The following is a 22,655-nucleotide window of genomic DNA, read 5'->3' as shown; positions in this document are numbered from 1 at the left end:
ATTCTTCCTCAGTAACTAATGCACAGGAGCAGATGGGTTCATCTAATTGAGTGCCTTAGGAAAACACAGGTGCATTACAATAATACCCTCTGAGATGTTACACCTACTGCATCCAGCTGTGAGGAATATTCGACAAGCCACTCACAATAGCTGCTGTTACTCATCCTTCTTTCATTCATTAGAATGAAAATCCCACTAAACAAGTAAAACAAAAACATTTTGGGTTGAGCCTCAGAATGCAAGTGATCACTTTTCTGCTGTATGATTAAAACGTGTATGACAGGCAATAAAATAAAAAAAAGTCCTTGAAACCTGAAAACATCAGAACCACATTAACAGGCTCAGTTTGAGCATATCTTTGAGTGGCCTGCGCATCCACTTTTCCTCAAGGCTTCATTAATCATGCTGGTGGTGAATCACCAATAAAAGGAATGCACTACAATCTGACCAGCAGTGTTGGAGAGTAACTTGTACCTCTTTCCATTATTTCCATACTACTTTCTACTTTTCCTCCACTACATTTATTTTACAGCTTTTATGCCACTTCATTATTTGAATGTGCTCTCCAGCCCTGCCTGCGAGCGTGTCATTAGATCGAAATGCTTTCCCTTTTATTATAATTCCAATTTAGAGTCACAGTCCAAAACAAGCCTTAGGGGCATTAGGGGGAAGGTCGTGTTAACCTGACATATAGCAGTTTAGTTTCAGATTATACGTTGCCATAGTAACAAAAGCATCTTTCTGGGAAAGTTCCAAGAACATAAGCTCTCAGATTTCTCTAAATTTGGGTGAAACAGACCTGTTAATTTGATAGTTCATAGTTGCCATGTGGAGGTAAGGTTACAGTGAGCACGTTTTTTGTGACAGTCACAGTCACAAAAGTCACAGTGGTGACTTTACCAGATACAATAATGAGAGAAATGAGGATGAAAATGTATTAAACTTTAATGTGGATGGAAGGCATGCAAAACAAGGGAAAGACAGATTGAACTGATGCAGAAATGAAGAGTTTCAGGTCTGTTCTGTTTTGAAGTTTCAGTTCTCAAGGTTTTATTAAAGACTGATTGTTTATTTTCTCTGTTGAAATGTGTTCAGGAAGTACAGCAGGTTGATCTAATTGATGACATGACAAGATGTTCCTTCAATTCAATTCAATTCAATTCAATTCAATTCAATTCAATTCAATTCAATTCAATTCAATTCAATTCAATTCAATTCAATTCAATTCAATAGTCCTTTATTAGTCCCAGAAGGGGAAATTCCAGTTTACAGCAGCACCAATAAAGCTGATAAGTGCACGCAAATTAAAAACAATAAGTATATACAAAAGAGTGGAATAGAAAATAAACGTCATCTCAAGGAATTATAAATTGTATTTACAGACTGTTATGTACAGGTTGGATTGCACAGATTATTGCACTGATTACTTGGAGCAGTTGTGTAGTCTGATGGCTGCAGGAAGGAATGAGCTGCGATACCGCTCCTTCACACACTTTGGATGTAGCATCCTGTCACTGATGGAGCTCCTCAGTGCAGTGAGTGTGTGTTGGAAGGGGTGGGAGTCATTGACTGTCATGGAGGACAGCTTGGCCATCCATGATGAGGCCGACAATGGCAGAGTCATCAGAGAACTTCTGCAGGTGGGTGACAGGTGGGAAAAGTCAGCTGTATAAAGGGTGAAGAGGAACGGTGCCAGCACTGTTCCCTGGGGGGGCCCTACACTGCAGAGGACAGTCCCTGACACACAGTCCCGTGTCCTCACATACTGTGGGTGGTTGGAAAGGTAATCCACTATCCAGCATGTGAGGTGTTGGTCCACTCCTGAAAGCTCCAGCTTGTTTCTCAGGATGGCTGGCCTGGTGGTGTTTAAAGCACTGCTGAGGTCCAGGAAAAGGACCCGAACAGAGCTCCCAGGTGACTCCAGCTGAGACAGAGCTCGATGGAGTTGCCTGGGAGCTCTGTTAGGGTCCTTTTCCTTGTTTTTAATTGTTTCTTATGTTTATGTTTTAAATTGTGTTTTAAATTGAAATTGAACTCAACTTACAGTTCAGATGTTTTAATGTCATTGCATTAGCTACTAGCTCCTCTTACTGTTGTGTTTTTTAGAATTCCATCAGTGTATTTTCTTTGGAAAGCCCTTAGTGCTCTATGTTTAGCAAGATATATGTAAATAAAATGTACCATTATTATTATCATTATTATTATTATTGACCTGATTCCCATTTTTCTGCCTGAACACCAATAACACAAGTTTGCCTACTGACAAATCTAGCCTGAAATAGTGGAAAGCTGTTCCACTGAATTCTGAAAATAATTATTAGAGATCCTAGATTTAAAAAGCATGTTACCTCACAAAAATACAACAAATGTTAACAGCTGGTGAGCTAAATCAAACTTATTGCGAGCCACCTTCATCTTGCGGTTCCACTTTGGGGAGCTCTGAGCTCAATATTTACAAGGTCTTCTATGAGAGGCAGCTGCTGAAGTGATGATGTGTCTCTTCCACAGACAGTCATAGCTCCTATTATTCTGAAATATATCAAAAGCTTTTATGGAGAGTTGATTGGCAGTTCTATTTTTCATGCAATGGCAGAGTCTTCTACATAGTCATACTCAGTTTAACATCCTGCAGCTGAATGTGAAACAAACAAAGAAAAAATACAAAAATAAGATCCATTCCATGTACAGCCCGAGAGCACTGCAACTAGTCCACTTTCTGAACTCTTACTTTCACAGACAAAATGAAAAGTCACTTTTAGCTCTATGACATGGGCAGGCTACAACACGCCTGCGCCCCCACCAAGGCAACATAACCCTCTAAAACAGTATTCTAATGACAAAATATGTTTAACATGTTTACAGTCAATGTACCATCAAATTCAGCTGGATAACCCTGGATAGATATATTGGTATCTGCATTTGCTTGCAACTACACGGACTGTAAAAACATACACCTCATATACCTCATATTTCTCAACCAAACTTGAAAAAAAAAAAACAAAAAAAAAAACAACCCATACCTGAGCTGACCTGTTATCAACAGAAAGTTTGGGTAAATGCATTTTGCTTGCTTCTTTCTTTATCTCTTCCACACCATAGCTCTCCCTGCACTTATTGAGGAGCTTCCATCCATCCTATGAGTCTGCACTTCACTGAAACAGCAGAGGAGACAGACACCAGAAAGAATCAGTAAGATGCTTCACACTACAACAGGGTCCACACTAGATATGACTCTTAAAACTTAGGACCTGCATACTTCTAAAGGTGCACAAAAAGCAAAAAAAAAAAAAGAGTTTATTCATGATTGTCTTCAGTGTGTGCATCTGATCAATCTGTGCAGGGGCGGGGCTTGCGGACAGGCAAGCCAGGCAGTTGCTTGGAGCCCCTGGCCACTAAGGGGGCCCCGGCCAATTATTTACAACAATGATTATTGATAGGCCTGGGCTTTCAGGGACCTCTGTTGGTCCCTGGACCTCACTTTGAGAACCACTGATCTATTTTTTCAGTGTTCATCTCAAATGAAAATTGTGCATTTATGTGTGCAAAAACCAAATTTTTATATTCAGTTATTCCCCCAGGACTGATTTCTGGTCACGGTGGAAAACTTTTCAAACCGCACTTAGACCATGGAACACTCTTTCTGAGCTGCATCATATCTTCCTCAGAGAGGTGGGCTGTAGTGTCTGGAGCACCTTTCATGAAAGGCCGTTAATTGTCCCCTATAATGACATACTAGATATCAGTCAAGCCTTGTAAGAGCAATATTGTGAAATTGGTGTCTATTCATAAGATAACAATGTTCCAAAGTCAAAAATGGAGATGCAACATGCAGCATATACAATACATAAATTACACTATTCCTCAGGAATATCCAACCCCAAAGCAATAATAACTCCAGTAATCCCGTTTGCTCTCAGCCTGTGGTGTCTAATGCAGTGACACAGCTGTTCCTCTTCTAGTCGACCTTTCCTGTTTTCTTCCTTGTGTCTGTTTTAAAGGTCCAGTGTGGAAGATTTAGGGGGATTTATTGGCAAAAATGCAACATTATGTATTCATTTGTGTATACTGACCTGAAATTAACAATACTGTGTTTTCATTCTTCTTAGAATGAGCTCTTTATACCTATCAAGGCAGCGGGTCGTCTTCCCTGGTTTCCACCATGACTCTACAGTAGCCCAGAACAGACAAACAAAACCCTGGCTCTAGAGAGTGTCTTTCAGGTTTTTCATGAGTTCTCTGGTCATCATACATTCTCCTACACCCTTGGAAAGGGAGGGGTGAGACAAGCGGTATTCAGTTGGTTGCAGTCTGCAGCTGTGTCGACTGAGTTGATCAGTGAAAGGAGCTGCTGACTTGTTTGGTCTTTTTGTGGGACAGGACAGGACAAAACCTGCTTCAATAAACTGGATGGAACCTGAGAGCAAATGCTGGACCTGATGTTGGGTTTACTTTGTGTGTGATTCAGCATCTCTGGCAGAAACTGGATTTGTGTACAGGTTCAAGAACCTTTGTGCAACATTTTCACATGAGGGAATATCTGCTTGACTACTCTTAATGTCTGAACAGGCAGTTTCTGTTGTTAGCATGCAGTGTCCGGTGGGTGTTTACCACGTGAAATCCTTGTGTGATTTGTTTGGAATAAAAGTAACAACTGAGCAGAATCCCACCTTTCACACAGAGCAGAAGCTGCACAATTTTCATCTCGTTCATTAAGAAAATTAAAAACCTCAAACAAACAATCCCTTTAAAAACATAATGGTATGTCATCATTTAATTGCAAGCACAAGTGTACAGACGCTTGCACAATGTCTTCATGCCTGTTTGTATTTGCTACAGTAATTCTGGGGTAGCACTGCTGAAAAGATCCATTTGAAAAACCTGATCTTCAAATTAATGTTGTGCTATGAGAAAGCTTTCCACTCATTCCACAGTTTGTGAATACCTTGTTTTTCTCATTCACTTACAGTGATGGAGTGACCTTTTAGTCAATAGGGACTTCAGTCTTCATCAAGAGAATAAAGTTATACATATTTATGCAAAATGCAGAAACACATCACAGCACTTAGGATCTCAAGGATGAACACTTTATGAGTAACTACACACTTGCACTGACATCTGTGGGTTCAAACCAAGCGAAGCACTTCTGACCACACAGAACAGTAGGGGCAGGACTGTCAAAGGTTTTATGATACCAATCTGTATTTCTGCCACAAACAGAGGCTGCGTTAAGCAGCCCAATCTCTTCTAACTCAAACCTTTCTTGATGGTGATCTGGATGGATGATCTGGGAGGAAGTGGAGAATACAACAGGCAACGGAAGTCACTGACTCTCAGCTGAGGTACAGGGCTACAAGAGGCAGCTTCCCTACCCTTGCTACAAAGCCCAGGGCAGGGACAGAAGGAGGTCAAGGAGGAGGTGAGGCACCATCAGGATGGTACAACACCAATTCTAAAAAAGTTGGACACTGTGTAAAAACAAGAATGCAACCATTTGCAAATGAGCTATGTTGACCGATAACAGCTTTAAGAAGTGTTCCTGAGCCCCTGTATTAATATCCTTTATCCAGTCATGTGTTCACCAAGTGGTGAACCTCTCTCCAGCCTTGCTTGTGAACGACTGAGCCTTTCCAGGATGCCCCTGTTATACCCAATCATGACACCATCACCTGTTACCAATGAACCTGTTTACCTGTGGAATGTTCCAAACAGGTGTTTTTGGAGCATTCCACATCTTTCCCAGTCTTTAGTTAACACCAATGCATTGGGCAAGAGTGAGACACCGGCATCCAAAGGAGGAGCCTTGGAGTATAAACATGAGCAGCTGCCAGAGGCATCATTTGACCACAGGTTACATGATTGATGGTGTGTCCCTGTGCACTGTAAGGTGCATTTCAGAATCAATGCAACGTTTTGCTAGGCTCTCGTGAAACAGGCCAGGAGGAGCTCAGGTGTTCATTTGTTTTTAAGTTGGAGATGATGTCTGTGCATAAAGAGCATCTTATGTGCTGAAGAACGGTATAGCACCACACTGTAGTACAGTGTTACGTCACAGTGTTTCCTTTCTGTTGCAGCAATGTGACTGATTTCAGTGACTGTAAGGCAGCAAAAGCAGGGTTTGGCCTGTATGTAGGTTATCTTTAAAAATCAACTTCTATAAAGTTCAACTTCATGAGTCAAAAGTCTAATTGGAAGTAATAATGACAATGACCCCAGTCTTAAGGAATGGAGACTAAGCTCCACAGATTTCACTATAATGCCTTTTATTTCACTGCAATGGTTTGAACTCTCCTGCAACTGCATTCATGTAACTGGAAGATTGTCTGCAGAAGATCCTCTGCAACACACTACAAAGCTCAGGTGAACTCTTTTTAGATTGCATATACCTCATCATTTTACATCATGTTCAACCTCTGTCCAATTGAATTTACTCCCCTTTACAATGATCACCTCCTTGTTTTCATGAACTCCATTAACTTTGTTCCAGACACTGACCTAACTGTTCAGCATCACATGAATCATGCTGCACTGTGATTTTCTTTTACAGCCCATCATAGCCTGGAGTGTGTTGTCTGCTCTAAGCATCATCAGGTCCTTGGTGCATAGAAATACAATGTTCCCTTCATTTCTCACAAACACAGAAATGAAAACTGACAGCCTCTCTCACTAACAGGCACACAGTCTTTGCAGAGTGGAGCTGGGTTGAGGCAGAGCTCATCAGCCTTGGAAGGCATGGAGCTCCTCATCACTGAAGCCCTGCTGCTTCAACAACCTGGAAGGACAAACAGAAAAGAAGCTGAAGGCTAGAAACCACTGAGTGCAAAGAAAGTGCCAGAGAACAAGAAAAATGTGATCCATTCAAGGCGAGCATGCAGTGTCACTGCACTGAGGTCTACAGTGCTTCAAATAGAGGCTCATCTCCTGTGACCATGAATCTATAATTACTTACAATCACTTTATTTATGAATGGCAAGTTTTTCACATCATGCCTCATAATTCTCATGTGGGAATGATAAAATGAACTAACTCATGACAACATGGAATTAAAAAGAGAGGCGAGCTTTCCTTTTCTTTTCTTTTTTTTTTGAGGTTTATCACAATTTGAGTAGTATTTGTCAATTTCAGATTTGTGGAGACTTGTTCTGCTCTGTGGGTTTATTATAAGAGCTGGATCGAGTGGAGAGTGAAAGCTGCTTTCTGAACAGAAGGACATGGTGTCCTTACACTTTGGGATGGTATCAGGTGCTCTGGAAAACTTTTAACAAATATTCCATTTTCAAAAATACAAAGATGAATAAAAAATGTAGAAACATTTTGTCTTATATTTTTAGAGTTGTTCACAAACATCTCTTCATTAAGGATGGTCTGAATGGGGATTGTTTTCATTGCAGTACGAGGTTGCCAGTTTGGTAGTCCTGAATCCAACTCCAATCATATTCATGGCGTATACCCTGTAAGCTACTTCCATAGGATTGAATGGGGGCCATCTTGGAAGGCAGTATGTAGTTTTCTTCCTGGTTTGATTGACCGTACCATAATTCACATGGTTTTCCTGTGCAATGAGGGATTACTAGCAACATTTCAGACCTGCTCACTTTTGCCTTTACCCCCAAATAAAGCTCTCTCATCATCTGTCTGTTGTGATGTCCCTCGTGTGTCGTATCCTGTCTGACTCTGTTGCAGTAATGTCACTATGTTCCCAAATCTGATGTGTGCTGAGTCATCGTAACTGATAGAAGGTGGTGCCAAAGCTATGACCTGAACAGCAGTAAATGGAAATATCCTTTAAGATGCAGTATTTTGTCAGAACACTAGGACAGTGAGGTGATGGTTATATATCAAAGGTTATATTACACACCCCATCGTCAGCTCTGTAAAGGCAGTGGGGCCACACACACACACATAGCATTTGGACCCATCTGGCCTGTTGAGGAAATCCTTGAGCATGGACTCATCCACCCGACCCTTCCTGCCGGTCCAGCTGTCACAGGGCTCAGAGAGGACATACTCCACCTGAAACCTGACACACAAACACACACTGAAGATGTGCAGAGCTGAAAAGCAGCAGCATTTGACTGCCTCATCACTAATGTGTCGAGCCTAAAGCACAGTGTACACTCACACTACGACTCATGTCCCCTCAGTGTCACGTTTTACTGCTTTGCACACATCTAATGTCTTCTCTTAAATTTGAAAAAGCTACATAAAGCTATATACCGTCACTTCTATGTGTGTAGAAAAATCTGCTCTACAGTCACTTGCGGTTTTGGTCATCATTACGAACACAAGCATAAAAAAGGTATGTGAGGCACAGTTGACAGAAAGTTAAAGTGAGTCGCTTACAATCACTTAAACGTGAAACACGAGTAGTCTCTGTTTAATCACAGGCTCCTGGGGACAGGACGACCCAAACTCTATGTGATCCATTTTTTCAAAGTAAAATATGAAATTTTCACCAGTATTGTAGCTGATTCCGACATCATGTAACACACTGTTTAGCTTAATGTCCAACATTCAACATTGCCTATTCAGATGTATTCTGATGTACTGTAAATCCCTGAAAATCTGTCATTCAGTCCTCCACGGTGTTCAGGGAGCCACCACCAGCATCTGCAGTCCAGGGGATGTTGGACTCATATGTTGAAATGCTTTACAAGGACAGAGTCTAATTGACCATGTCACTCTCTGTTGCTAACCTCCATACATATTATTTAACACAACCAATTGATCTCTCCTCCTTGAAATGATGTTGTACAATTCAGGTTATGTTTCTCCACCTTTATCTTTAAGCGCAAACTGCCAAAGACTGCAGCTGCAAAATCTGACCATCTTATATGATGCTGCATTTGCTGCAGGCGATCACAAAGGGCCTCAGAAAAGACCCAGAATCAGCTAAAGCCCCATACAGAACAATTAGAAAGATGTTTATAGACGGCCACGTACAATTCCAACATGCTTAAAGGATGGACTGCTGACAACTCCTCCTCTCTCACCTCTGCACATCTCTGCCTGTGAGCTCTCTCACAGAGTTATCCTCTCATGCACTTACCTTACACACTCCACAATGTCTTTGATTCAGTTTACAGTGAATAACATCTGCAGGCCGGGTTGTGACAGAAACAAACAGTGTAAGGCCAGAAGCACGAACACACAGCTTTGTACCTCTCATTATCAGCAGCCAGTTCATCCAGTTCACAGCGCCACAGTATGTCCTCCTCTTGTCGGTTAAAAAAGAGCAGCTTGGTTTGTCTGAGGACACACACACACACACACACACACACACACACACACACACACACACACACACACACACACACACAATGGAACATATTATGACTGTTTTCTGTGCTATGGATGGGAAAGGCTGATGATGAAGACAAGGAGTCTTTTTTCCAAAACAAGAATAAGTGTTCGATACAGGAAAGCCACGCTCCATTAATGTGTTGTAGGTACAGCTGTCATTAAATGTTACTTGACACATGTCACTACTTTACAACAAAAACCTCTCATCTAAATCCAGAGTAATAATACTAAAACTTGATCATAATAACAAGCATTTAGATTAGGGTTGTGCTAATGAAGTGTTCTGCCTCTCTTTTAATCGACAATATCTCAAGTGTGATGCGTTCAATGGAGACGACAAGCGACTAACAAGATAAACACGGATAAGTACGTGTAAATTATCCATGCAGGAGGGAAATAAGACACAGGAGACAAGACAAGAATAGAAAAGAAGACAGAGAGAGAGAGAGAGAGAGAGAGAGAGAGAGAGAGAGAGAGAGAGAGAGAGAGAGACATTCACCTGCAGGCAGGCAGACAGACAGAAGACAGACAGACAGACAGACAGACAGACAGGCAGGCAGGCAGGCAGGCAGGCAGGCAGGCAGGCAGGCAGGCAGGCAGGCAGGCAGACAGACAGAGACAGAGAGCTGTGAGTTAGAGAAAAGCATTTGTGATTGATGAGGAGTGTTTTCTTTGCAGGCTGCATCACTTCTGGATGAAGTGAAGTGAACTCATTTTGCTGTTGAAGCTTTAATTAAAGACTATCATGAGTGGGAGGGATACCACCCCCCCTTCCCACTGACACTTGTATCAATTTCATTATTTAACGTTATTAGAGTGAATTATACTGCCTGTATCATAATGTTGGACAGCGAAAAAGCACTGAACGACAGGAAGAGCTACTCTCATTTCAGTCCCATAAGCTGACATGCTGCATGTAAAGAGTTTTGCTGGATATTCGTTTTATTCCATCCACACAGTTGGAATGAAAATTGAAATTTGGGAGAGACTGTTAGATTACTGCTATGGATGACAAGGTTGCACCGTGAGGGGTTCATGTGTGAAAGGGGCTTAAGTGTGTAAGGACAGAGGCGCTAAACTGTGATGAAACAGAATAAAACACAATAACTACATCATGAGGTCACAAAAGAGACATAATAAAATATAAGGATGAGATGAATTAAAAACATAACTCTGCAGAGCATTTCTGGTCAGGCTTCCGAGCAACAAAGACTTCTGCCTCCTGATTTGAGTATTAAAAGAGTTCCCACCTGATGGTGTCAAAGTCCTGTAAGGCCAGCCGGATGAGGCGAGCCATGGGCGTGAACCCCGTGCCTGCTGCTAAAAGGTAAAGGTATGTGACATCGCGAAGGGGGCGGAGACTGAAGTTACCCTCTGGACCACTAATGGCTATATGGTCACCTATGGAGTAAAAAGTAAAAACAGATAAGTGAGCAAAAATATAATTAATACAATGGATCACATAACGCTGTCAGAGTAAAACATCTGGAGTAGAGAAAAACATCACATGAAGTTCACGGGTGTCAAACAGAAGGGACTGCACACACATCTGGATAGGCAACGTTCTGTCATGATAATCAGTTACTGTTTTACTGAAATTACACCGGGACAGTCACTGTATGTCAGATACAGTACATGCAGTAAGAAATGACGTCGTAACCACATATCATTTGACTCCTAAAACAAACCCACAACAGCTCCTGGTGGAGAGCATGTGGCAGTACAGCAGGAGATTAGTGCTAGAACATACATGTCATTAGATCTCATAGAACGCTGGCTTCTGAAAGAGCTTGAGGACAGCAGATCAGTGTGTTTATCAGAAATTCTGTCGGGACTGGGGTCAGGGCTGGCTGCAAACTGGTAACTGAGAGTCAGCTGTCCTTCAGTATGATGGAGGAGGGAAAGAGGAACAAGGAGAGGACCGAGGAACAACTAAACAAGCAGGAACCAACGAAGAGTATTTTAAAAAAGAAAGATAAGAGTAAATGTCCACACAGGCATAGTGAGAGCAGGACTCCACCTCTGTCTACACAGGGTGCGTTCAGGTAGAGCACAGATGTGTGGGTCAGTCGCGTTTTGGCAGCACTGAGATCCCAACATACACCTACTGTAGTTACAGAAAACAGACAGCGTAGAGACGACTGATTAAAACAGAAGCGAACAGCCACACGAGGGACAGGTGGCTGAATGGCGTGGATGTCCTGTGTGAATGGCTAAAAATGTGACACAGGTTTGTTACTTTCAGTGACTCTTAAGCTCGTAGTTTATCATTTATCTTATTTTCAGCTAAAAAACTGACTATGAAGGCTAATTCCTGACAGCTTTACAGGGCATCTCCTGGTTATTAGCGAGTTTGCTCAGTTGTCATGTGGCCGCTGCATGTATATGGATCTTAAGTACATACAACAGCTGTGTGGAGCTCTACGTCAGTGAAACAGCAAGAACCCTGGACCAGAACACAGAAAACAGATGGCATCAGCTGTCTGTGAACACCAGACCACACCAGTCACAACAGCCACTGAGAAGAGGTCAAAGGTCATCAACCAGGAGTCATGACGGAAACGCCGTCATCTGTTCGTGTCTGCGATGGTTTGTGCAAACCCTCCGCATGCAAATATGTATGACCACATGGACTGTATGCGCAGAGCAAGCATGGCAACAAAGATGTAAAGACAAGTGCATCTTCTGCTCACACCCAGTGAAGTGTTAACATTGAGGAAGGCCATGAGACACATCTGAAGGCTCTGGGACAGGTTGTGGGTGGACATTCTAAAGTCAAATACAAATTTGGGTTTGTCTTGCCCTGAAATAATGTTCTGTTGAGCTGTTGACCAGCCTGAACTCAAAATACAACCCCAATTCTAAAAACGTTGGTGCTCTGTGTAAAACAGAAATAAAACAGAATGCAGTCTTTGCAGTCTGACTGTGTTTACTGACAACGGTTTCACAGTGTTCCTGAGCCCATGCATTAACATCCTTTATCCAGTCATGTGTTCACAAAGTGATGAACCTCGCTCCATCCTTGCTTGTGAATGACTGAGCCTTTCTAGGATGCTCCTTTCATACCCAATCATGACACCATCACCTGTTACAATCAACCTGTTAACCTGTGGAATGTTCCAAACAGGTGTTTCTGGAGCATTCCACATCTTTCCCAGTCTTTAGCTGCTCCTGTCCAATTTGTTTGAAACGTGTTGCTGCATCAGATTCAGAATAAACAGATATTTACAAAAATCAATGAAATGTATTGTCTTTGCACTGTTTTCAATTGAAAACATGTCAAAAAGCACTATCAAGTCATCACATTTTGTTTTGTGTGTTTTACACAGCATCCCATTGGAATTAGGGTCTATGGCACTGCATGCCATGTTGCTCCAACAGTGAACTGATGGGGAATCATCCATGAGGAGGCTTCATCTAAACCACTGACAGCTCAATATGATACAACAAAAGAAATGAATCATGAACTGTTCAGTCACTGAACAGCTGACTTCAGCACTGCCTTTTACTGTGAGCTTAACTACAAACAGTCTTTATTAGCCGACAGGGAACCTAATACTTTAGTTCTACTTGTCAAATAATTAACACTCCCCTCCTCACTTTTGCAATTCATGACTTCTCCATCATTTCATCTACATTCCACATTTCCACATTCACCTGAAATAGAGACAAAAAGTGAGGAGACTACAGAAGATCATTTGAAACAAGCCAACACAGGATGGATAGGGAGAGCGGAGAGTTCTGTGATCGTTAAACTCAACCTTATTCAAAATAAACAGCCAAATCATTTTTAAAGCAGGCGAGCAACTGCAGTGTCTTTATAAAACAGTTAACCTTCAGCTACATCCACCTCAGGGAGTCTTATCACACTGTACATTTAATATTTCTTTAAAGAATACATTAAGCTCATCTGTCTTGTGTCATTCCATCTCTTATTCATTTCCTCTGAGTCATACAGTTTAGGCTGGAATGAGTAAGAGTTTCTTCTCTGATGGAGTTTATCTGGCCCACACTAAATGGGTTCTAATCTCATACTTTATTAAATATTTCTATGCAGCAAAAATGATTGAATTTGGGACCTTGGTAATATCAGACATCATCTAATTGTCGACTGAACTTCAGAGTCCTGCTCAGAAAAAACTGGTTCATAACTGCATAATGCTGCTTACTAAGCTAAACACACTAATTATACACAGATACACACACACTGTGCGGGCATGAAGATGATGACAATGAAGGTATGATGCTAATCTGCACTTTCATTCACAAACAGCTGACCCTCCATCCTTCTCATCCATATTTCTTGTTCGTGACTTACCGACGTGCAGGCTGTTGAGATGTGGGGTGAGCACCCCATCAGGGTAAACCTTGATCATGAGGTAGAGGTCTGATTCCTGTGAGGAGTGCTGGGAGGCTGCTGCCAGCTTCTGGTCTACTGCAGTGTATGGCCTCACTACCTCAGTGTCTGGATATGAACAAAAACAATAATGACACAGAATTTCTTACAATCATATCAAGCATCCTAAATCAGCTCTCTTCCTTCAGACCTCATCTGTCACTACATTAATAATTCTCTGAGGGAGCCTCAGTGAAGAGCTCCTCTCTGCATCTGTAGTAATATCATGTTTATATATGGAGGAATACACCTCCACCCACAATGCTCTCTCTTCATGATGAGAAAGACTTGCTTTACACCATTCAGTGCCACCTAATGAGCATCATAATATAACAAACATGATATCAGAAATCAGGAATTCATCGTGTTTGCCATCATGTTCATCATCGCATGAAAAACTGCTGATTGACACGAATGGTTGAACTAATTCGTATCAAAGTGTTGTCTGGACCAAAGAACAGTTCAGAATCCGACCACTTCTGTCAAAGACTTACTAAGTGTGGAAGTGGAGTTAATATTTATTTAATATTCATTTGACTGTATTAAATATATCTTTTTCTGTCTGATTACAAAAATATTTCTGAACATATTTAATTAATTTCAATTTCAACTTAGAGAAATATGAACCACACTGTCTCTACATGAGAATTCTGTCACACTCTAAAACTGAAATCATTTTAAGAAAACATACAATCATATGCTATCACAATGCAATAGTGCGTGGATGTTTTTGTAACAGTTGAAATTTAAAGCCCAACTTGATGTCATGATGTCATGGTCAGAACGGTCAAGCTCGTATGCTTCATAAAGCAGAATAGTCACATATTCTGTGATAGCCTGATTCACTAAACGACAAAGATGTGAAGGCAGATCTACACAAGAGAGATGGGGAAATAACACATTAACAGATGGACCTGAAAGCAGCCATGAGATCTACTGCACTTAGTGGCAGTGGATGATGTGCAAGCATGCTCAGTAGAGCCTAACAAAGGCCGTTCTCCACTGACTCAGTATGTCATACTGAAGCCGGGCGAGCTGGAATCACGTGTACTGCACCTTCATCACTGAATGTAGCAGGATCAGTGTTTTCCTTACTTTAAGCATAAAGGACAGCACTCACTGGATTCAGTACAGCCTAGCTGTCCCTCTGCTTCGTGCTTACCTTGAATGGCTTTGAGGTAGACATGTTTTCCAACAGGCACATGCATGACAGTCCCACGTGGAAGCTGCAATCTGAACACATGGGTGTTATGGTTCACCTTGGTCTTAGACACCAACGCACAATCCCGATAGTAGAGAGCTGTAAAAAAAAGATTGTTGATGTAGAATCACAGTTATCTGCTACTTTTGGGTGATCCAGCAAACTTTAATGGGATGGCAACATATGATGTGCATGTATTCACTGGAAATGTCGACATCATTAAGTGACTGATTGATATGATACAACGTATGTTATTAACATTCAAATAACAGGCTACCAATAAGTGGAAGGCAGTAAACACTCTTCAGTGGAGTGGATTCTTCCATCTGGGATCTCACCTCTGTCTTTTTTCAGTACAAATGTATTGTGAAACTCCAGTGGTTGACCAAGACTTGTCCATTTTCCTTTAGCCTGTTTACGTATGCTGATCTGGATCTTTCCCACTGAGAAGGCAGTGTGGACTGTTGAAGACATGACAGTTTCAGACTAAGAGCAGGACAATAGCAAAGATTTTCTTTTCAGCTGAACAGAGATCTTATCTTACCAGCAACGTTTGCCTCAACTTCATCAGCTAGACCTGAAAGAGCATGAAAGCGACACTGATTTACAACCAGATAACAATAACAATAAAAAATCTTGGCACTAACAAGGAAGCCACTAAGTGTTGTGTTGGACTTTTCAAAGCAGACATTACAAAGGCTTCACAGGAGAAAGAGATACCTCAGTGTATCTCAATTCTGTTTTTGCAGCAAAATAAAATAAAGAGAGCCAAATCTCTACTCACGTAAATGTATCATGTAGGACATTTTTCCCAGCAGCACTTCTAGTCGTAGAACACCCGCCTGGAGGTCAGCAGTGGTACAGCCTGTGCTGGGGATCTGACAGAAAAAATAACATGCAAAAACCAGACACCTCCAACCACTGAGGCAGGCACCTCTCTGGCCTTCAAACTTTGATTTAAACAAACTAGGTGAGTAGCTGGTGCACATTCTGAAGCTTTTAACAGTAATTCTGACCAGAAATGATGTTTGATGAGTAGAACAGACAGACAAAATGAGCCCAGTCACCATCCCATCAACCATCCTGACCCTCACATGCTCAGACAAAAGGTGTGACTGAAGCTGCAGACAGAGGGTGCAGTGGTGTGAGGAGTGACTCCTGGGTTCTTCTGCTGTGCTCGGTCTGTCATGGAGGAGAAACTCTCCAAACACAACAATGGATGTGTGTGTGATCGCTGAGTGATTACCTTCCTTTTAGCATAAATGACCAGATGAACGGTCGCATCAGTTTGGAACCAGTCGTACCTACACAGACGCACGCACGCACGCACACGCGCACGCGCACACACACACACACACACACACACACACACACACACAAAACAAGCAGCGGATAATAATGTAACTGATTATGTAGAAATTTGACATGCCTGTATCGTATCTGTTTCTATATGTGCTGTCTTTCATACCGAGGCCGAGAGTCTTTGGGTGGGGGAGGAGCTGCAGAGGTAGGTGGTGCGAGGCCAGTTGGTGGTGGAGGGATGACAGCTGAGAACAGAAACAGAGGGGAAAAAAACAGCACTACAATAAAGATGTGAGCTCAGAATCAGGTTCAAATCACAAAGGCTGTACATTAACGCCAACCACTGCTGAGGCTGTTATTCTTCAGGTGGATTTGGAAGAAGCCATTAGTTTCTGCTCTTATAAATATTATATCAAAATCCAGCTGCAAAGACTTTGCTTGATATAAGCAATCATGTGTGACTGTTGTGTCTATTTCATGTCAAAGTTGTTCTCCTTCTTCAGATATCCAATTTTGAAATCTCTTCTTTTGTTGTGTTTCTCAAAAACTCTGACATCGAGTCAGCTGGGAGCTGCTGTTTTGGACTTTTTTTAAGGTTTTCAAAGGAGCATTAGGGCCCATATTTATCAAGCATCAGAAAGTAGGAAATCAACTCGCTGATATTAGTTAAGTATGTAAGTAAAGTAAAAGCGTTTTATCAACATGGGTTACTGATGAAATTCCTCATATCTCTACGGAAAGTCAGGAGAGCTTCAGGTGAGCTGAAGCTGTCAGGAGATGATGTGCAGGCAGAAGCATCCTGTGGGAGAAGACATGTTTTGGGAACACTTGATGATAATATGATATATGATAATGAAATCATTCTGGCTGCACGGTGGCGCAGCAGGTAGTGCGCGTGCCTCACAGCAAGAAGGTTGCCGGTTCGATCCCCAGGTCAGGCGGGGCCTTTCTGTGTGAAGTTTGCATGTTCTTCCCGTGCATGCGTGGGTTCTCCCCTTGTACTCCGGCTTCCTCCCACAGACCAAAAACATGCTCATTAGGTTGATTGATGACTCTAAATTGTCCGTAGGTGTGAGTGTGAGAGTGAATGTTTGTTTGTCCTTGCATGTGGCCCTGCAATCGGCTGGCGACCGGCTCAGGGTGTACCCCGCCTCTCGCCCATTGTAGCTGGGATAGGCTCCAGCCCCCGCAACCCCGAAAGGGATAGGCGGTATAGATAATGGATGGATGGATGGAAATCATTCTGGGCCTGACTGCAACTGAGCCACAGTGATGATTTAGATCCACCAAATCCGACACAAGTGGCTTTACTAACAGCCTCTGATACAAATGGCCTGTGAGTTTGAAGAAAAGGTTGATATTAACTTCAGCCCAGCTGATACGGGCAGTTTGCAGCCATTGCCAGTGGTGACAGTTTAAAGACTCCTGAATCAACATATCAGCTGATGCTTTTTCTCTCTTTTGTTTGTTGTTTGTTTGAAATGTTTTAAATTTTGACAGAGATCCCTTTGTCTATTTAAAGGAACATGATGTAGACACACAGTTCACTGGTCTGCCTCTACCATCAATACTGACATCATATTTTTGCATTTAGAGGCAAATTAGTTACCTCTATTACTATTACACATGCAGTATATATACGGTAAGCGCTACTATTTATTGCATTTCAGTGATTTCACAGTCTAATACCTTTCACTGCAACTGTCAGAAAAATGTCATCATCATTCGTATTTTGCAGCTGAAAGTGACATTCCACTCTCTCCGAGGAGTCATCCTTCTGCTGCTCAGAGTGAGTATATGAATCTTCATAAATGACACTTGACAAACACAGGCCATGAGCATATGTGTATTTTGTTAAAGACAGAGAACCTACAGTGATTGCAGACTGGGAATGGGACACTGAGCTGCACCTCAGGTGAAGTACAGTTCTCAGGCCTCTGTGCTGTGTGCTACTGAATATCAAAGACTGTGAAAGTACATGACGGTCAGGTTAAACGCTGAGGTAAGGCTGCAGAGGTGAGACACAGCAAGTGGGCACACTGATGGAGAAACACCGGGTTCTGTGTGTGTACCTTTAATAGCTGTGGCCATCCTGCCCACCAGGCACTCTTTTAACATGGACTCATAGTTCACCCAGCGATGTACCTGCACACAAACACACACGTGTCACCATAGCAACACATATATACCCAAGTCACCCAAGGCCACATTAAAGGGCTTACAGAACAATATCAAACCTTGCACAAAGCAGTCAAAACACAACAAGCACCAGTCCTCCCAAGGTCCTGGGCTTGTCGTCGCTCTGGCTGAGCTTTTTCAGGGCATGTTCCATTCAGTGTTTGGGCACACAGCCTTTAGTTTAGCTCCAATGAGCTACAAAGAGCAAGCAGTCACCCTCTGCCAAACAACACATTTCACACACACAAAATAATTCCAGTCAGGGTCGTGGGGAGTAGGGGTGCTGCAGCTGGCCCCCTGCTGGAAAAGCGCCAAGCTGTACCAAAACTATCAACTCTCTACTGTCTCAAGGATCCATGAGAAAAAGTCGTTTTATTGTTATTAATACATAAAAATGCAACACTGCACCTTTTTCCATTTGTACCTTTAGATTGGGTAGTTATGATCACAAACAGACCTACAAATAATTTAGATTAATGATTGAATTGTCCTTTTCTATTCATTTTATTCCAATAATATGGTATAATAGTTGAATAACACACATACACGTCAAGAAGAAGAAGCACCATCTACAGTAATGAATGTATTAAACATTGGAACATTTCTGTTTGCCTCTTAGGCTTTGTAGACAAACGTTGCATAGGGACGATATGAATAACAGCTTAAATATACAAAGCCTGTTACTGAACCATACAACAAAATTACTGACAATCACAGGTACCGACATTTAAAATAAACAATGCACTATGGAGAAAACAGACCACATTCCTGTCACCCCTAACCACAGCCAATCGTGCTCCTCACTGGCTAGGCAGACTGAATTTTCAGAAAGGACTTGTTTCCAGAAGACTCAGCTTTGTTTTGTGCATCAGCAGCTTTGCAGGTCATGGGTACATGACATCAGTGGAGCACTTTTTGGTGCCGTGTGTGTGTGACAATTTTGTTTCTCTTTCCACGTCTGTAAGATGCTACTGTTTCATGCAGCTTCATGTGTAAAGTCAATTCTCTCGCTTTCTGAACTTTCTGTTTTTTTGTTGACACTATGCGACCTCTATCATTGCCTTTTTGTTGCTCTTCTTTTGTATGGACCATAGGTAGAACAGAGACCGCTCTGTGGATGCTAATGAGGATCCAAACAAAGAAGAGATTCCAGGCAAGCTAACTCTCACTCAGATGTCATAGCAGAAGAAAGGGGTGCAATAAGATGATGTCATTACAAGTTTCATCCAGCTGTTTTTACACATGTGAATGGAAACAATTCTGACAATCATGTAAAATGAACAGTCAGCTTAAATAATTGCAATCAGACAATCATTCAATACCTATGACAGGTCTACCTTAGCTTTAAAAAGTAATAGGAAAACAAAGGAGCTTTACTCCCTCCATCACCCTCCATACCTTGTCAAACAAGTCAGTGCCATCTATCCCAGCTGCCTTCATCAGCTCCTCTTCTCCACCGGGGTGGTAGTCCATGTAGGGGGTCACATTGTAAACCATACCTGAAAACAGAGAAAAAAAGAGCTTCATGTACATCATGTTCCATTGTCCTCTGTTAACAAAGAGTGATACCAGCACAGACACTAATAACAGATGATGGAATTAAGACTATTTACAATTTGAGAAGGGAGGGAGTTTGTGGCAATCAAATGATTATTTATCAGAGCAGAAAACCGTCATTTAAGGGTGTAACATTTTCATTTAACTTATTTTGTCAGTGCCAGTAAACAGGCCATCATACAGACAAAACACTACTGTACGTATTTCAGAGTAAGCAGTTTGGTGCACTCTTAAGACCTCACACACACCGGGCTTGCTCAGCAAACTGGTGGACCACAGAAGACCATTACTGCAAATGCATTTGCCTCACGGTAAATTTGGATTTTTGAAAGTGCCGCACCTTTCCTCCAAAAGCATTTTGATCTCTTGTACCTGCATTCACACACTTCTCACACACAGGGGATGTGAATTTAAGTCTGTGAGGGGTTTACTTCGGTCTAGTGTCTATATTCAAGACGAAGTGGGATCAAGTACCATCAAGCTGACATCAAGTACTCCCCAACTGGCTAAATACTGCAGCTCCAGTGCAGGTTATTGATCTGCTTCTGTGCCACAGCAGACCAGCACACAGGCTCACCTCGAATGCAGGTCCAGCAGTCATCTCTTGTGTTGTGTTTCTGCAGCTCTGCCTGGGTGACTTCAATCAGACGCCCTCTGAGCCCGGTCAGATCTTTTCCACTCTTGGAGAACCGAATCCAGTCCATCAGACTGTGCCCGGGCTTCAAGGCCACCTAATGAGGAGAGAGTCATGTAACAGTTCTTAATCCCTTCCTGTTTGAAGGGGTGTTGCTACCAAACAGGACTGTCATCTAGAGTCCAGACTACTGCTAACACTCCAGTTCTTAATGTTGCTTTTATGTCAAATGAACACACACTATAACGTTGATAAAATTATGTGTATAGCGAAATGAAGACTGGCTGTAACGGGTTTAACTAGACAGGAACCTCACTATTATTATTGAGTAGTTGTGTGCTTCTGTTTCTCTAAAACAGCTGTAAAGCAACAGTTTTTAAAAACCGCTGGGTGTGCTCTGTACAGAGAGGAAAAAGGAGTGGTATCTGTCCTTCATAGTGTTACCTTGTTCCTCCCGGACAGGCCGGACGGAGCGACCCGCTGCTGGGAACTCGGTGCCGGGAACGACTGGGTCGGAACGTTCAACATGTTGTGAACGCTTCGGAGGCAGCCCCAGTTTCGAAGAAAACCTACTTCACAAACAGCAGTTTACCACAATAACATATGAACAACAGTCTTGTAGTCACACTGGCTGCTAGGCGTAACTGGAACAAGTTCCTTCCTCGTTGAGACACATCTCTGTCAAACTGTGTCGAGCAATGCTGCTCAGGTAAACGGCTAAGCTAGGCTAACGAGACATTAACGCTGTGTGCTGACTACATCACTAACTGACGACTACATATCGTCACATTAAATTTTGTTCAAAGTTTTTTATCTGCTAATCAAATAATTAAAGAGAGAACTTGTTGGTTTATCACTATTTAGTGGTTAATTCCGAGCTACCCCCAGCCTATGTTGTTACGCTACCATGTAAAAACTACAATAAATGTCGCACAATTTGACAACTTCGTCAACATATTACGTCACCAAATTGCGACAGTGCTCAGTTTCCCTCTACTGTTCGTTTTATATATTGCCAGTAATGTCAGTATTTGCAAAAGCATAAAGAAATTATTAAAGTAATGTGCGTTGCTTAAGGACCGTGCTCTGTTTTTATCCCGCAGATATTCTGTCATAATACAGCAGGAGAAGGAGCTGTAATTAATAACAAGGATAACGTTCAGGTGTGCCAGTTTCTGCGCGTTAGAAGACGATTGTGCGTGCTGGCTCGCATGGTTGACACGGTTTTGAAATAGCCAGTATTCATTACACCTGTGCTTTCAATTCAAACTTAGATGAAAAATGCCGATAACCCACCTGATATTACACTGTTGATAAAAGTGGTGAAAGATGAACCACTTCGTCCTCCGCTTGATAGACTGTCACTGTCATCGCTGTCATCGTCTTGTGAATCTTTATCTGACATTGTGAAAACATGGTATCACACACAGCTCTGATGTTTTCATTTAGCACAGTGTACTAGCTTCCAGCAACTGGAGGGTTTGCTTTTGAAAGGCTAATCTGCTAAGAGGATTCCAGGACAAGAGTTCTGACTTCAAAATAAAGGTCCATGTGCACCTCGCGAACACTTGGCAGAGCCTCTGTATCATGCTGATGAACCGAAAGGAGCTTTGTTTGGAGGCATGAATATCTATCTGACTGTGCCCAGGCTTCAGGGAAATGGCAGTCTATACCCTTCTTGGGGGAAAGCCAAAATTACACCGAGTTCATATGGCTACAGACTACTGCTAACATTTATCAGATTTTTTGAATTCATTGTAGGTACAGGTGGGAATAAAACATTAATGATGGCTCTGTTTCATTTAGTGTCCCAGGAAGTCATGACAGTGATCCTGAGCCCTGGAAGTTGCTCACCTAAACAGTTTACAGTTATTAATGTCATTAATGACAACTGAGATATTCCTGCAGTGAAAGAGGTTCATGCATAATTTCACAGACAGAAATGGAAGTCTCTGCTGTCTCATTGATTTGCTTGGTCAAAACAATTCAAACATTCAAACAAAAAAGCAAAAGTCAACGTTAATTATGGTAGAGAGAGCGTATTTGATTTCTTGTGATTGCTCTATGGCAGCAGTTGCAGAAAGGTC

At 42.0% G+C, this 22,655-nt stretch overlaps 1 protein-coding gene across 1 annotated transcript; it reads right to left on the bottom strand.

The window, feature by feature from the left end:
• Nucleotides 1-6,243: 6,243 nt before the first annotated feature.
• cyb5r4 (cytochrome b5 reductase 4) lies at nucleotides 6,244-22,028 on the bottom strand. The gene is made up of 16 exons (XM_070967156.1): nucleotides 21,865-22,028; nucleotides 21,013-21,137; nucleotides 20,512-20,665; nucleotides 19,776-19,876; nucleotides 18,272-18,344; nucleotides 16,366-16,444; nucleotides 16,144-16,201; nucleotides 15,682-15,775; nucleotides 15,442-15,474; nucleotides 15,236-15,358; nucleotides 14,859-14,996; nucleotides 13,619-13,765; nucleotides 10,551-10,701; nucleotides 9,160-9,246; nucleotides 7,856-8,017; nucleotides 6,244-6,769 (listed from the first exon to the last, which is right to left on the bottom strand). Exons 1-16 carry the CDS (start codon nucleotides 21,971-21,973, stop codon nucleotides 6,715-6,717), a joined length of 1,689 nt encoding a protein of 562 aa, XP_070823257.1. The 5' UTR covers nucleotides 21,974-22,028; the 3' UTR covers nucleotides 6,244-6,714.
• Nucleotides 22,029-22,655: the final 627 nt, after the last annotated feature.

Source organism: Chaetodon trifascialis, chromosome 7, assembly GCF_039877785.1.
Source record: "Chaetodon trifascialis isolate fChaTrf1 chromosome 7, fChaTrf1.hap1, whole genome shotgun sequence".
NCBI classification, from domain to species: domain Eukaryota; kingdom Metazoa; phylum Chordata; class Actinopteri; order Chaetodontiformes; family Chaetodontidae; genus Chaetodon; species Chaetodon trifascialis.
The sequence above is the reverse complement of the archived record's forward strand: the minus strand, read 5'-3'. Positions and strand labels throughout refer to the sequence as shown.